The sequence below is a fragment of the Canis lupus genome, chromosome 30 (assembly GCF_003254725.2).
Source record: "Canis lupus dingo isolate Sandy chromosome 30, ASM325472v2, whole genome shotgun sequence".
In the NCBI taxonomy this organism is placed as follows: domain Eukaryota; kingdom Metazoa; phylum Chordata; class Mammalia; order Carnivora; family Canidae; genus Canis; species Canis lupus.
This window is the reverse complement of record NC_064272.1, coordinates 40,170,310-40,184,062: the sequence shown is the minus strand read 5'-3', so window position 1 is coordinate 40,184,062 and position 13,753 is coordinate 40,170,310. Positions and strand designations below refer to the sequence as shown.

Here is a 13,753-nt window from a genome sequence, read left to right as displayed (position 1 = left end):
TCTTCTCAGTGTGACGAAAATGTTCCGGAATTACATAGTTGATGGTTGTGTAACTCTGGATGTACCGAGAATCCCTGAACTATACATTTTAGAAGGGTGAACTCTATGATTTGTGAGCTAAATCTCAGAAAAGCTATTAAAAAACCACCACCACCACGAGTCAGGTAGTGTCCTATTCTCACTCTAACTCCGATTATAATATTTACCATTTATTGAACACCTACTATGTATCTGTGTGAAAGGAAATACAAACAGGTCGCCTAATATTTAACACAGACTGTACTAGGTACAGTATAAGCTCATTATACTGTATAACCTTCAATACATTATATATTCAATATATTGTATAAACCTTCAGTATAACCTTGTAAGGTAGGTAGTATGATATTTATATTATTTTTGAGAAAGCTTACATTCAAAAAAATTAAACAGGTTGGCCAAGATAATTTAACTAGTATGTGGCTCACAACTACTCTATGAGTTCATAACAACTATACCTGTTTGAATTAAAGCTCATAATTAATATACCAATTATTTCTCATGTGAAGAAAAAGACTTGTCTCTAACTCATGATTATTGAAGGGTTAAGTAAAATAGTATTAAAAAATAAAATGCATACACATTTTTACTCCAGATACCATATCACTTAGATCATTATTAGTCTGTTATGTGATACTTTGAAATTTAAAATTTTTACACAAAAATTTAGTCTAAAGCCACCCTTTTTACACAACTATTATTTGACTTAATGGTATCTTTTCTTTTTTAAAAATATTTTATTTTGGGGGACGCCTGGAGATGGCTCAGTCGGTTAAGCATCCAGCTCTTGACTTTGGCTCAGGTCATGGTCTCAGGGTTGGGAGATCAAGCCCCGCATCTGTATAGCTACCTCCCACTCTTATAGGAAATCTTAGGGATTGTACCTCAGGCACAGACACGGACACGAGAATGAACGGATTTGTGCCCTGTGCAGAGCCTGCTTAATCTCTCTCTCTCTCCCTGCACTCCCCCCAAAATACAAATAAGTAAATAAATAATTTATTTTTTAAAATAATCTCTACCTCCAGCGTGGGGGGCTTGAACTTACAACTCCAAGGTCAAGAGCTGCATGCTCTACCTACTGAGCCAGCCAGGTGCTCCTGACTTTATGGTATTTTCTTTAAAATCTTAATCTGAAATAGATAATGCTAACTCTCATTCATAACTTGTATCACTGTATTTTTATGTGTTGTTATAACTATTTGAGGAGTATACTCACTACACCACCTTGTCCATTCTTCGGTCAGAATTACTGTAATACTCACCTATGTTACACGCATTCTGATTTCAACTAAAAGAACAATTTGATGGATACTGTCTAGGTTCCTGGAGTCTGCCAAAAGTGAGGTCTTTATTTTTTCTTTGTGGTTAGGGTTGGGGGGAAACAGAGGTTTCTGATTAGGAATAAACTTTTTTGCTAAAATTATATCCTGAAAGTTTTAAGTAAGTAAAAGATGAAGGGGAAGATAAGATAGGTCATTGGTAAACTGGGCCTAAAGGTGCTCTCCTGTCCCACTTCCTTCACCAGGACTTCCTGTCCCAAACCAAATTATAATAGAGAAGAAAACTATTCCTCTTCTGCTTATTAATGATCTAGACAAGAGACGGAGAAGGGGGCCCACTACACGTTCCCAAGAACGAGGGGTACACGTCCTTTCATTCCACCGTGTCCAAGGCACCACCCCGAGGCTCCTAGAAAGAGGAGGAGACAACTCTATGGACTCGACTTGCTTCTGGACCCCTTCCAGGGCCGTTCTGTCCAGCTGTCACTGAGGAATGATAACAAGGCAGGCAAAGACCACGGCCGCAGCCACAACGGCCTCTTCGAACTTTCAGAGTAAGTGTCATTCCATCAGGGCTGGGGTAGCTTTTGAATTCATTCCTCTTAAGAGGAGCTGCGTGAGACTTTCTCCACATACGCCGTGGAACCCCACTCGGGTGGTTCTAGCCTGGAAATTAGAACATGGAGCACATTCTTCTGCCACCAGACTCTCCCCGCAGCCAGCACGGCAAACCTGAGGTGCTCACTGTCTCCGCAGCGCAGGGTGACCAGCAGAGCCACACCTCCCTGCGCCCGCAGGCCTGGCTCAGTGCTGTACCTGCTGGGACCTGGACTGGGGCAGGACCTCGAGTGGCATCGCGCCTCCATCAGAGCTCTTATGCTGCAGCCCTCCAGGAGACTCCAGGTCAGGGCTGCAAAATGCTGGACTGCCTGCCTCCCGGGGCAAAGCCATTACTGGACCATCCCCCGTGGCCACAGCAAGGAAAGTCAACATGCATTCGTTGGACTGGACTGTGAGCTTGCTTCTTCGCACCTGCATGGCCCTCAGGAACAGCTGCAGGGTGGAGTTCCAGTACCCCACCAGGGCCATCCCGTCACAGCCACCTTGCCCCACCAGGAGGGTCCTTCTTACTGCAATTTATAGGTAGAGGAGTAGCAGTGAACCACTTGGCCATGGTCCCTAACGAGTTGGGAAGGCACGGTGATGAGCGCAAAACAGAACCAGGTGCCTGGCTTAATTGTGCCAAAAAATTGCTGAGTAGTCTTCCCAAATCAGATCTCTCTGGGACACACACAACTTGAAAAAAAACATAACTCACTGGTGTCACATATGTAGTAGCAACTCGGAGGCTACAACTCAAGCAGTACTTTTTAAGTAATCTCCACACCCGACCTGAGGCTTGAACCTATGACCCAAGATCAAGAGTCGCATACTCTACCAACCAAGCCAGCCAGGTGCCCCTCAGGCAGATTTTTAATATTTTCGTAATCTAATTTTACTGTCTTAGGACTCTCACCACATGTACACACCTTTCAGCACACACATGTACACACCTCCTCACTTGCGTGTTCCTTCTCTCCTGTCAGACCCGGGAGCTGTCCTTAATGCAAGAGGCATAGTTGTGTGACACCTTGCCATCAATAATTGCTACAAAGTTGCTCCTCCTCCAAGGCAGTCATCTACTATATAAACATAACAAATTTCCAGCTAACAATTCATCCATTTTTCAAGTAAGCCCAGTCTGTAGGTTGCAACATATAGTGCACAAGAAAACAAAAAAAATGTTAAAACAAACAATATTATTTGTAAACTTATTTAAATATTCTCTTGAAGAAAAAGGCAACTACAGTAGATGTCTGTTTCCAAACATATCAACTGAATACATGGTGAGCATTCAGAGGGTTTCACTTTTATTTTTTGTTTGATTTATTTATTTAATTTTTTAAATTGAGGTTTAATTCGCCAACATATAGTGTAACTCCCAGTGCTCATCCCATCAAGTACCCCCCTCAGTGCCCGTCACCCAGTCACCCCATCCCCCTGCTCGACTACCCCTCCACTACCCTACCCCTCCACTACCTTTTACATGAGAGACTCCTAACTCTGGGGGAAAAAGAAAAAAAAAAGAGGGTTTCATTTTTAAATTAAAAGGTCTTTACTCGTTAAGCTTCTCACTGTAGCTAAATGCTTGCTATTTGAACAAAGTTACTTACCCTTGTGAGAGATACAAAAAATTTTTCTCTCATTCTAACTTTTCCTCCCACTGGTATATCTCAGTGGTCAAATGAGTGTCATTAATTACTGTTTGTTCTCACACAGCTGGGCCGGGTGACAGGAGCAGCAGAAATACCCAAATCCTAAATTTCAATTACAGGAGCCCAGGATCACTGAAGAGGGGCTCTCAGAGGGGCCCGGGTGGGGGTTTGCCAAGGGGACGGCTGACCCAGGGCAACAGCCCCATCCTAGTCTCTGCATGAGCAGCTGAAGTTCGTCCTCGCTGAGCACGAACATACACTTCCAAGTACAGGTGTGCTCTCAGAGTAAATCCTTAGTTCATGTGGAGCATACGCAGCACTGGCGAAGCCACGGTAAGGGGCCAAGTCTTTTGCCAAGGGGAACACCGTGGCGCTATTAAGGCCCGCACTGGCTTGCTGTGATTCTGTGTGAGGGCTTCCTCACTAGCAAACCCACTGCTCCCAGGGCTGGATGCTAGGTTCAGAGCCTCAATGACGGCGAGAGCGATTTCTGCATAAGGCAACCTACGGGTGTGCAGGCAAGTCCTGAGGGACAAAAAGAAGCCGGGCCAGGCACGAGCTATGACCTTTCAATGTTACACATCAGTATCATTAAAATAATTTTTCTCATGGAGAGGGCAAGTACAGGGGTGGTGGCAGGGCAGAAGGAACACTCAAAAGTGAAGAGGATGAAGAGTGGGAAGTGTTCTTCCCTAAGTAGATCACATTAGGAAGGCCCTGAACTCTCCAACACAGCAAGCAGAGCATACTTGTTGAGCCAGACAAGCCGCACTCGAGCGCCCACTCAAAAGCTGAGTCGGGGTGCCTGGCTGCTTCAGTCAGAAGAGCATCCAACTCCTGATCTCAGGGTCAGAGTTTGAGCCCCATGGGGAGTGTGGAGATTACTTAAATATGTAAAACTTAAAAGAAAACAAAGAAAAGAAAAGCTGTAGCATTTCTGGCAAATCTCTGAATGAGGGTATTTGATGTGAATTTTTTTCTTTTTTTTTTTAAAGATTTTACTTATTTATTCATTAGAGACACAGGCAGAGGGAGAAGCAGGCTCCATGCGGGGAGCCCGACGTGGGACTCGATCCTGGGACCCCGGGGTCACGCCCTGAGCCGAAGGTAGAGGCTCAATCGCTGAGCCACCCAGGCGTCCCTGATGTGAATTTCTTTAAGATACCTGCCAAATATGATTCTAGGTTATAATTACTTGAGTCACTTCACATCGTGTACTACCTTAGTACACAAGATGCCAAAAGTCATGTGGATACTTTAAAGACAATATGGACTCCTTTTTTTTTTTCTTTTTTTTTTTTACATTTTTATTTATTTATGATAGTCACAGAGAGAGAGAGAGAGAGAGAGGGGCAGAGACACAGGCAGAGGGAGAAGCAGGCTCCATGCACCGGGAGCCCGACGTGGGATTCGATCCCGGGTCTCCAGGATCGCGCCCTGGGCCAAAGGCAGGCGCCAAACCGCTGCGCCACCCAGGGATCCCTCCTTTTCTTTTTTTATGGACTCCTTTTCAAAGGTAAAGTTATAATACTCTATATAAACTTCATGTATTTATTAGGACAACTTCTCTTTAAGTAGTTTAAAACTACATACATATATTAATACAATACACACAGACACACAGGTACACAGACATACGACGTTCTCCTGTAATGGTTTCCTCTATGACCAACTCTAAGAGGTTCTTCTTGGATGACAATCTAGGTAACAGTCATCTCTCCCAAAGCCAGCTTACCTTAAATAAATCTGCGACAATTCCATAATCTGCCACTTGAAAAATCGGAGCTTCTGGGTCTTTGTTAATAGCCACAATTGTCTGTGAAATAAAACCAAGAGTTTGGCCTTTATCAAGAAAGCATACCATAGATTGATGGTTCTATTTTACACTCTCAATGAAACATTTTTTTTATTTTTTTTTTAAATTTATTTATGATAGTCACAGAGAGAGAGAGAGAGAGAGAGAGAGAGAGAGAGAGAGGGGCAGAGATATAGGCAGAGGGAGAAGCAGGCTCCATGCACCGGGAGCCTGATGTGGGATTCGATCCTGGGTCTCCAGGATCGCGCCCTGGGCCAAAGACAGGCGCTAAACCGCTGCACCACCCAGGGATCCCTCAACGAAAAATTAACATGGTTAAAAATGTCTACCAAGTAAGATTAATTTGATTCATTTGTGCCAATATTGTAAATTGAGAAATTTCTGGGTTTGAACATAGCACAATTATCTCCCACCCCACTACTAGCCCATCACGGTATTAATAAAGGTTTTTAAACCATTATTTTTCTTAGTTTTTTTCTGACTTATGAAAAATAATGTTTTAGGAAGTAACAAATCAGGAGAGGATTCTGGGCAGATGGAAAAATAGGAAGCATCAGAAGGAACGTGTCTTCCCACCTACACTGCTAACAACTGCACTGGCATCATCTGTCTAAGGTAACTACTTTGGGACTCCAGAGTCTATAAGGCTTGCAACTTCCAGGGGAAGGTAAACTGCAGCTCTTATTGCAGGCGCAGGTACTCATTTCCCACCCCCAGCGGCAAGCACCTGTGTACACATTCCTGCAGCAGCCTGCAGCAGCCTGCAGCGCCCGCAGGAGCCAGAGTGGGCAAAAAAGCAGCCTGTCCTCCAACTACTGGGGACGTGTGCTTTGATTACTGACTGCTGCTACCGATCAGAGATGCAGGCCGAGGAAGACTACTGTTGTTGCACCTCCCCCACTGTTGCAGATCCCTCCCCTCCTCTGGCTAAAGCTACCTCCAGGGGATTTAAAAAGTCAAAGCACTTCTGCCCCCCAGCATTGTTCTTTCTCTGAGAGCCAGACATTCAAGACTAGAATACTCAAAAACAACTGCATATACAGAGAAAATTACAAACTAACCTCACATGCAGGCTTAGAAAAGACAAAAAGACCTTAAATTTATACCTCAGGTTAATCTTTGGCAGAGAAACAGCCTACAACACAAAACACAAGAATAATAAATAAAAAACAACAACGAAACAGCACACCCTGGGGAAGGAGGAGAATCGGATTTCCAGGAATGCCACATCATTAGATTCAAATATCCAGCTTTCAACAACAACAAATCACATGGCATACTAACAAACAAGAAAGTACGAGTGCAAAGGAAAAAAAATCAGCAGAAACTGCTTCTGAAAAAGATCTGATGGCAGTTCTACTAGAGAAAGACTTTGAAACAATCATTTTAAAGATGCTCAAAGCACTATAAAGATGTGGAGAAAGTCAAGAAAACAATGTATGAATAAATGGAAATATCAACAGAGATCAAAAGAGAGAGAAACCAAAACAAAAATTCTGGAGATGCTAAGTACAATAACTAAAGTGAAAAATTCACTGGAGAGATTCAAAGGCTGATTTGAGATCATTACCTGAGCCAAAACCAAGAGTCAGATGCTTAACCGAATGTACCACTCAGGCATCCTCTCTATGGGTGCTTCAAACACCACTGCAATTAAAGTAAATTTAAAGTTTTGACTCTATTATTTGACTCTATTTGGTGTTATTTTAATAGATTATAATAATTCATTTCTCTAGGAATCAAGTTTCTCCCTGCCTATTATCCTAACACATGAAAACAACTGGAACACATTTTTAAGAGAATTTTGATACAGTCTGACTTAACATATAGCCCACATGACATATGTGTAACTCCCCTAGGGTCTCTCAAAAAGATGAAAATATTCCAGAATATCTGAGAATGGAGTATAGTGTAGTCCAGATGACTACTACTCCAGCGAAACATGGCACATGTATTAAAAGATGTGTGGTCAGAGACAAGAAATGATGGTTTCAATATGAGCCTCAAACCCAAAGTCACAAGCACAAACATTTCGAATCACAGGCATTTGGTTTGCATTGAGGTGAAGCCTCCTTTGCAGGAACTAGCAGAGAATTATTTAATTAATGTGGTTGATGATTTTCCTGGAGGCCACCTGGTCAAATATCTGACAGTTTAATCTTCTGAAAGCTTTTTCATTCCCACTACATAAAAGTTATTATTATTTTTTAAAGATTTATTTATTCATGAGAGACACAGAGACAGAGAGAGAGGCAGAGACCCAGGCAGAGGGAGAAGCAGGCTCCATGCAGGGAGCCCCATGTGGGACTCGATCCCGGGTCTCCAGGATCACGCCCTGGGCTGAAGGTGGTGCTAAAATGCTGAGCCACCCAGGCTGCCCATAAAAGTTATTTTTAAAGCAAGAGCACACAACTATGGACAAGGAACCACTAAAGTATGTAAGAAGATTTGGGATGGTTATAGTCTTTCAAATTACTAAAAGAATATTCCTGAATTGTCAACTGTAAAATATCATAAAATCTTGCTTGCATCCTCGAGCTCTCTTACTATACCCTTATAAATTCACGGTCCCTTCTTTACACAGCTTTTACAGCACAGATTATATTCAATGATATTAATATGTATATAGTTCAAAAAGTACTTTCATTACATTGACTTGTTTGATATAAACCAAATTTCATACTCTTTAAACTATACGATGATGTTAATTAAAACTAAGTTGTGGGCAGCCCTGGTGGCGCAGCGGTTTGGCGCCGCCTGCAGCCTGGGGTGTGATCCTGGAGACCCGGGATCGAGTCCCACATCGGGCTCCCTGCATGGAGCCTGCTTCTCCTTCTGCCTGTGTCTCTGCCTCTCTCTCTGTGTCTATGAATAAATAAATAAAATCTTTAAAAAAAAAAACTAAGTTGTATGTGATGTGATCATCAGATTTTTTTTTTTTTAAGATTTATTCATTGATGAGAGACACACACGGGGAGAAAGAAAGAGAGAAAGAGAAAGAGAGAGAGACAGAGGCAGAGACACAGGCAGAGGGAGAAAGAAGCAGGCTCCATGCAGGGAGCCTGACGTGGGACTCGATCCCAGGACCCCGGGGTCATGCTCTGGGCCGAAGGCAGACACTCAACCACTGAGCCTCCCAGGTGTCCCATGATCATCTGTTTAAACCCCTTACTCTAATATCTCATTTTAGACCTTAACCAAAATTATAACCTGAGACTGTTGTGTCTCCCACACAAGGTAATGATGATAAGAGTACGTTTTTTCATTAAGCAACCCCAGCATCTAGCACAAAGTAAGTGCTTAATAAATATTTGTTGACTGCATAAACAGAGGACACCTTGGTTCAACTTTCTTACAGACTGTTCCCCAATACTGGTCTCCTGACTTCAACTGTTCCCTTTTTGCTTTACCTAGCTAGTCCATCTGTCCCTCAATCCAGTCATGTTGCTGTGGCATCACAATTTTTGCCAGGATCTTCTTGGCAGACAGAATCTTTTATTTTAGAGAAACAATTCTACGATATGTCTGAATTGGCCCAGCTAAAAATATTTCTTCAGGTTGCTGGTGTTGGAGTGTTTTTTTCCTTTTTTCCTTTAATGCAGCAACAACATTTTCCCCATCGGCACTGCTTGTTTTCATAGCTCAGTAAAGAAACCTGCCATCCAACTGTGAAATCTGACTGGTTTTGGGCCAATTCATTTAGAGGTTACATGGAGGTAGTGAATGCATTTTTTCAAGTTAGAAGTTAAACCTGTTAAAACTTTTATTACCTTTTATATCAAACTTCCATCTGAATGAATAAAAAAGCTGGAATGTCAGAAGCATCTCTGTCTTCATGAAAGACTAAAGTTCATAATTCAAACTGTGCATTGGTATGCATGAATTAATGTGTCATATTCTGAAATATATGCTCACAGAATCCTTACACAGGGCTTCCCAATATAGTCCAAAGCAGCAAGTTAGCTTCGAATGCTTCCTCTATATACTGTATTGTTAACAATTACTGTGGTATTAAGATGCCTCAACCCCAAATATATTTGTCACCAACCTGAGAAAAGGAGCTTTGTCGCCATGAGGGTGGGACATTTAGGGGACCAGGGTGAAGCAGAGAGTCAGGGATTAGAAACTTTATAAACTAATTAGATGGTCAGAACCTCATTAAGCTGTCTTCACCCTAAATTTTCTAACTATAGAGAATCAGGGCTGAAAGGGACCTTAGACATCATCAACGAATACCTGTGTTAGATAAAGAACTGAGGTGCAGCCAAGACGCATTATGTGGTAAGCTAGGGGCAGAGCTGGGTGGGGTCACATTACTTTCCATGACACAGCACTGCCTCTCCTACCAGTGGTATAGTCAAGCAGTGATCAGCACCTTGTATTACTTTCTACTCGTAGATCTGTGTTAATCTGAATGGTTGAACCTACACACACCGTAACTATATGGAAACTGAGTAAAACCAAAATTTTAAAATAGGAAAATTTTTCTTTTAGGATCATTATTACTGTATACTTACCTTGCTGTCTTTCATCCCAGCTAAATGTTGGATGGCTCCAGATATTCCTACAGCAATGTAAAGCTCCTGAAACAAAAGAGACCATACCATTAATACATACTTACATATATTATATTGTATCTTCCATAGTATTTGCTATTAGCAATTCAAGTCTTAGGCTAAAGATATTTTAAATAAAGTAGATGCAATATGTGCTACTTAAATTATGTTTTCTTCCTTCCCTGATCTAAACCAGTCTTCTCTTTCCTCCAAATTCCTATACTAGTGGGGATATAATAAATATGTGCATAATGAGAATCAATGACAATTAAGTATGTGCCAACCACTGTGCTAATAATAAGCATTTTGCATCAACTGTTTCAATTAATCTCAATTTCCTGTGAGGCAGCACTTTTTGTCTGGGCTGCTCATTTAGATACCACACTTTAAACTCATCACTCTGTATATATTCATTTACCACGTATGTGTGTGCGCGATGTATTTTCATATATATACGTACATATGAATATCAGTATATATCTTTATATATACATGCACAATATATACACAATGTACATGTAAACACATACACATATTAAAATTTATTTTGGAGACACCTGAGTGGCTCAGCGGTTGAGCATCTGCCTTCAGCCCAGGGTGTGATCCTGGAGTCCCAGGATCGAGTCCCACATCGGGCTCCCTGCATGGAGCCTGCTTCTTCTTCTGCCTGTGTCTCTGCCTCATTCTTTCTCTCTCTCAGAAATAAATTAAAATCTTAAAAAAATAAAATAAAAATAAAATATATCTTGACTTGTTTGCCTTCTCATAAAAGGATATTTGTAAAATGATAATTGATATACTTCTTAAACTTCGTATTTAGAAAAAAACAAAAGTACAAATCAGCCTCAAGAGGTTCTAAACACAGACATACACACACGTGCACACACAATCTCCCTAAGAAATACAAAGTTCTTGAAGGAATAGGCTAAATCTCTGTATTTCGAGCTCTTACTAAAAGGGCCTCAGACTGTTGTTTCTAAGGAAAGGTTAATGATAATCTTTGTACCTCCTGATCCTCTGCCCCCAGTAATAACAAAGAGAATGACTACTGGCTGTTGCTCTCTGCCCCTTTATCTGAAAAGTTTATAAAGTGTCCATGTTTGGAAAACTAATAAATGCTTAATTTAATGGAGCTTAGCTGCTTCATTCTGTCTACTAAACATAATTAAGGCTTTAACTGAAAAACGTTTCCCCACACATAAGCTGAGCAAGTCCTGCCTTGGGGAGGGGGTTCCCCTACCACATAACCAGACTGATGCTATGGTTTTGTCACAACTGACACTAGTCTCTCCTCAATATGAATAAAAACCAATTTCTTCCTCTGTTTCCCAACTGTAAACAGGGGGTATAGCCCCAACACTGGAACTTCTTAAAAAACCTCCCCAGGATACTCTAATGTGCAGCCAGGGTAAGAACCATTAGAGCAGATGATCCCTCAGCTCTTACGCAGCTGGAATCCTGTAACTCTTTTCAACAGGACCAGGCCAGGGGATGGGATATGCCCGGGCCTTATCTCTAAGGCATAAAGCGTCTAACTGCTTCTAAAGCAGCAAGATACTACTGTGTACCCTGTAAAAGGAAACAACTTAGTCCCCAAAGTGAGTTAAATCTTCTGAAAATGAGGTGGGCTTGTTTTCCAATTCAACTTGCTCTACAGTTACCACCTAAAAGCCTAAAGGTAAGTAGGTACAATTTGGCCTAAAAAAAACCGTCTTGGGCGGTAGATAGAAAGTAAAATGTATGGGTAAGGATAAAACACATTCCCATGGCTCCATGATTCTATCTTAAACATATGCAGTGTGTCTGTCACGACCATATACATCTGAACAATGCAATAAGGCCCTGATACTATACTTCTCATCAGGCATGGCCACTGCCATGAGATAAACAAGCTTCTTTTCTTTGAAAAAGCACCACTATTCTTTATGTAACATTTATAGGTAACTTCAACTGATAATTTTAACATCATTTCAGTTTACTCTAACTAGCATTTCTTTAATAAAAGGACCATCATTAAATTGTCAATTAAAATATACTTACTAAATCTCACATTCAGGAAAACCAGGCCAACAAAATCTCCAAAGCAAGTTATTCAGAAAGACAAACATCCAGACAGAAAACTGTCTCACCAGCCACTCTTCCAGTACACTCTCAAAGCAAGCATTGGAAAAGATCAATAGTTCTATAAATGAGTCCTTCTAACATACATGGCCACATTAAAATTCAACAAGTCTTAAAAGCTCCATTTGCATCATAAAATGCTAATAAAAAATGTTGATCATCCTGGCAGTAAACATCTACATAAATATAACATAAATGAAATTTACTTTAAACCCCCTGAGAAATGAGTACCATTGACTTTAACCATAAATGTCACTAAGGAAATAAAGGATTCTGGGCTAAAGCAAACCAAAGGGCCATTCCTGCCTTTCCGACCAGGATAAGTGATCCAAATGGATTCACATGGCCAACAGGGCCTCATTTTGCTGTCTTACAAACATGGTTCTCTGAATAAATATAAAGACGCTGAAACAATAACCAGAAAGAGTCCTGGGATTTGGGCTGCTGTTCTGAGATCTGTTATGAGATCTGATAGCTCTCTTAGGCAGGAAGAGAGACTTTTTTTCTTCTTTTTTAAAAAACATGTACAGGCAATTAGACTATTATCTTAGGATGTTTCCTTATGGCTTAGAAAGCACTTCTGTATTTCAATAATAATAATTAGTATGTATAAAACTCTCCACAGATGCTAATTTATGGAGCACTTTAGACCCTGCTTCACAACATAACAAGGCAGTCCCTGCCCTGAGGCACTTACCTTCTAAAATCAGATAGTAAGCAAGATAATTTGGATAGAAAATCAGATGTGATGTTGGAGGGAGCAGCAATTAAGGGCTCAAAAAGAGGTAGGATTAACAGAAGGAGCAAAGAGAAAAGTAAGGAGAGTCCTTAAGATGAAATCCTAGGAGCCTTAACAAAGGGAGGGAATCTAGAAGTGAGATGGATCCACGAACAGGAACAGGCAACACTGCAAAGGAAGACGCAAAGCCCCCAGGGCAGTAAGAGGACAAGAGGTTATTCTGAGACGCGAAGGAGGGACAGCACTTAGTTCAACAGAAACAAGGACCAGCAGAGGGCGGCACAAATCCCTCTTTGTCAAAATCCAAAAAGACTATACCGTAGATTCATTGAAAGAACTCGGGGCAGGGCTCTAAACAGGTTACAGTGGGCTGAGGTGAACACAGGGCTAGGGCTTGGGAACTGCTGCACCCAGCTTGCAAGAGGAGGGTATCACTGTGCTTAGGAGCCGAGGCTCGAGAATCTCCCTGCCTACGTTCAAATTCCAGCTCAGCCACCTGATAGACACGGGACCGTGGGCCAGCTGAGAACCCTACCTCAAAGGGTTCGGTGAGGCTGCAGTCCTTAGCACAGTACCCAGGATCCTAAGACACTGCGTGCCTTGAGGTTTGCTCAAATATTGATTCTCTCGGCCCACTGGGTGGCCGGCTGGGCTCCTGGGGTGGCTTCACGGCCAAGCGTCCAGCTGAGCTACCGTGTACACTGAACAGCTCGGGAGGAGGCAGCACTTACATCATCCTCATTACAGAACTCCTTTTTATTACAGTAATCTTCCAACAGATGGCAATGCAGTTAACTTGAGAAAGGGGTACTTTTCTCCTAATTCATACTAAAAATGTGTATGGACTAGAAGTGCAGGGGAGCCAGAATCCGCTGCGGTACAAATGCTGTAATTTTCTACACATGCCGTAACAGGAAAAAGTTGAGAGAGAGACACTAGTTAAC

At 41.7% G+C, this 13,753-nt stretch overlaps 1 protein-coding gene across 3 annotated transcripts in view; it reads right to left on the bottom strand.

Annotated features, from left to right (window-relative positions):
- The window catches only part of ETFA (electron transfer flavoprotein subunit alpha), a 77,231-nt gene that overhangs the window by 4,575 nt on the left and 58,903 nt on the right, over positions 1-13,753 (bottom strand). For all 3 annotated transcript variants that reach the window (XM_025472079.3, XM_049104335.1, XM_049104334.1), the window contains exons 10-11: positions 9,911-9,976; positions 5,313-5,393 (exon numbers count right to left, since the gene is read on the bottom strand). In XM_025472079.3, the coding sequence (XP_025327864.1) occupies positions 5,313-5,393; positions 9,911-9,976 (147 nt within the window). The remainder of the gene's footprint in view (positions 1-5,312; positions 5,394-9,910; positions 9,977-13,753) is intronic.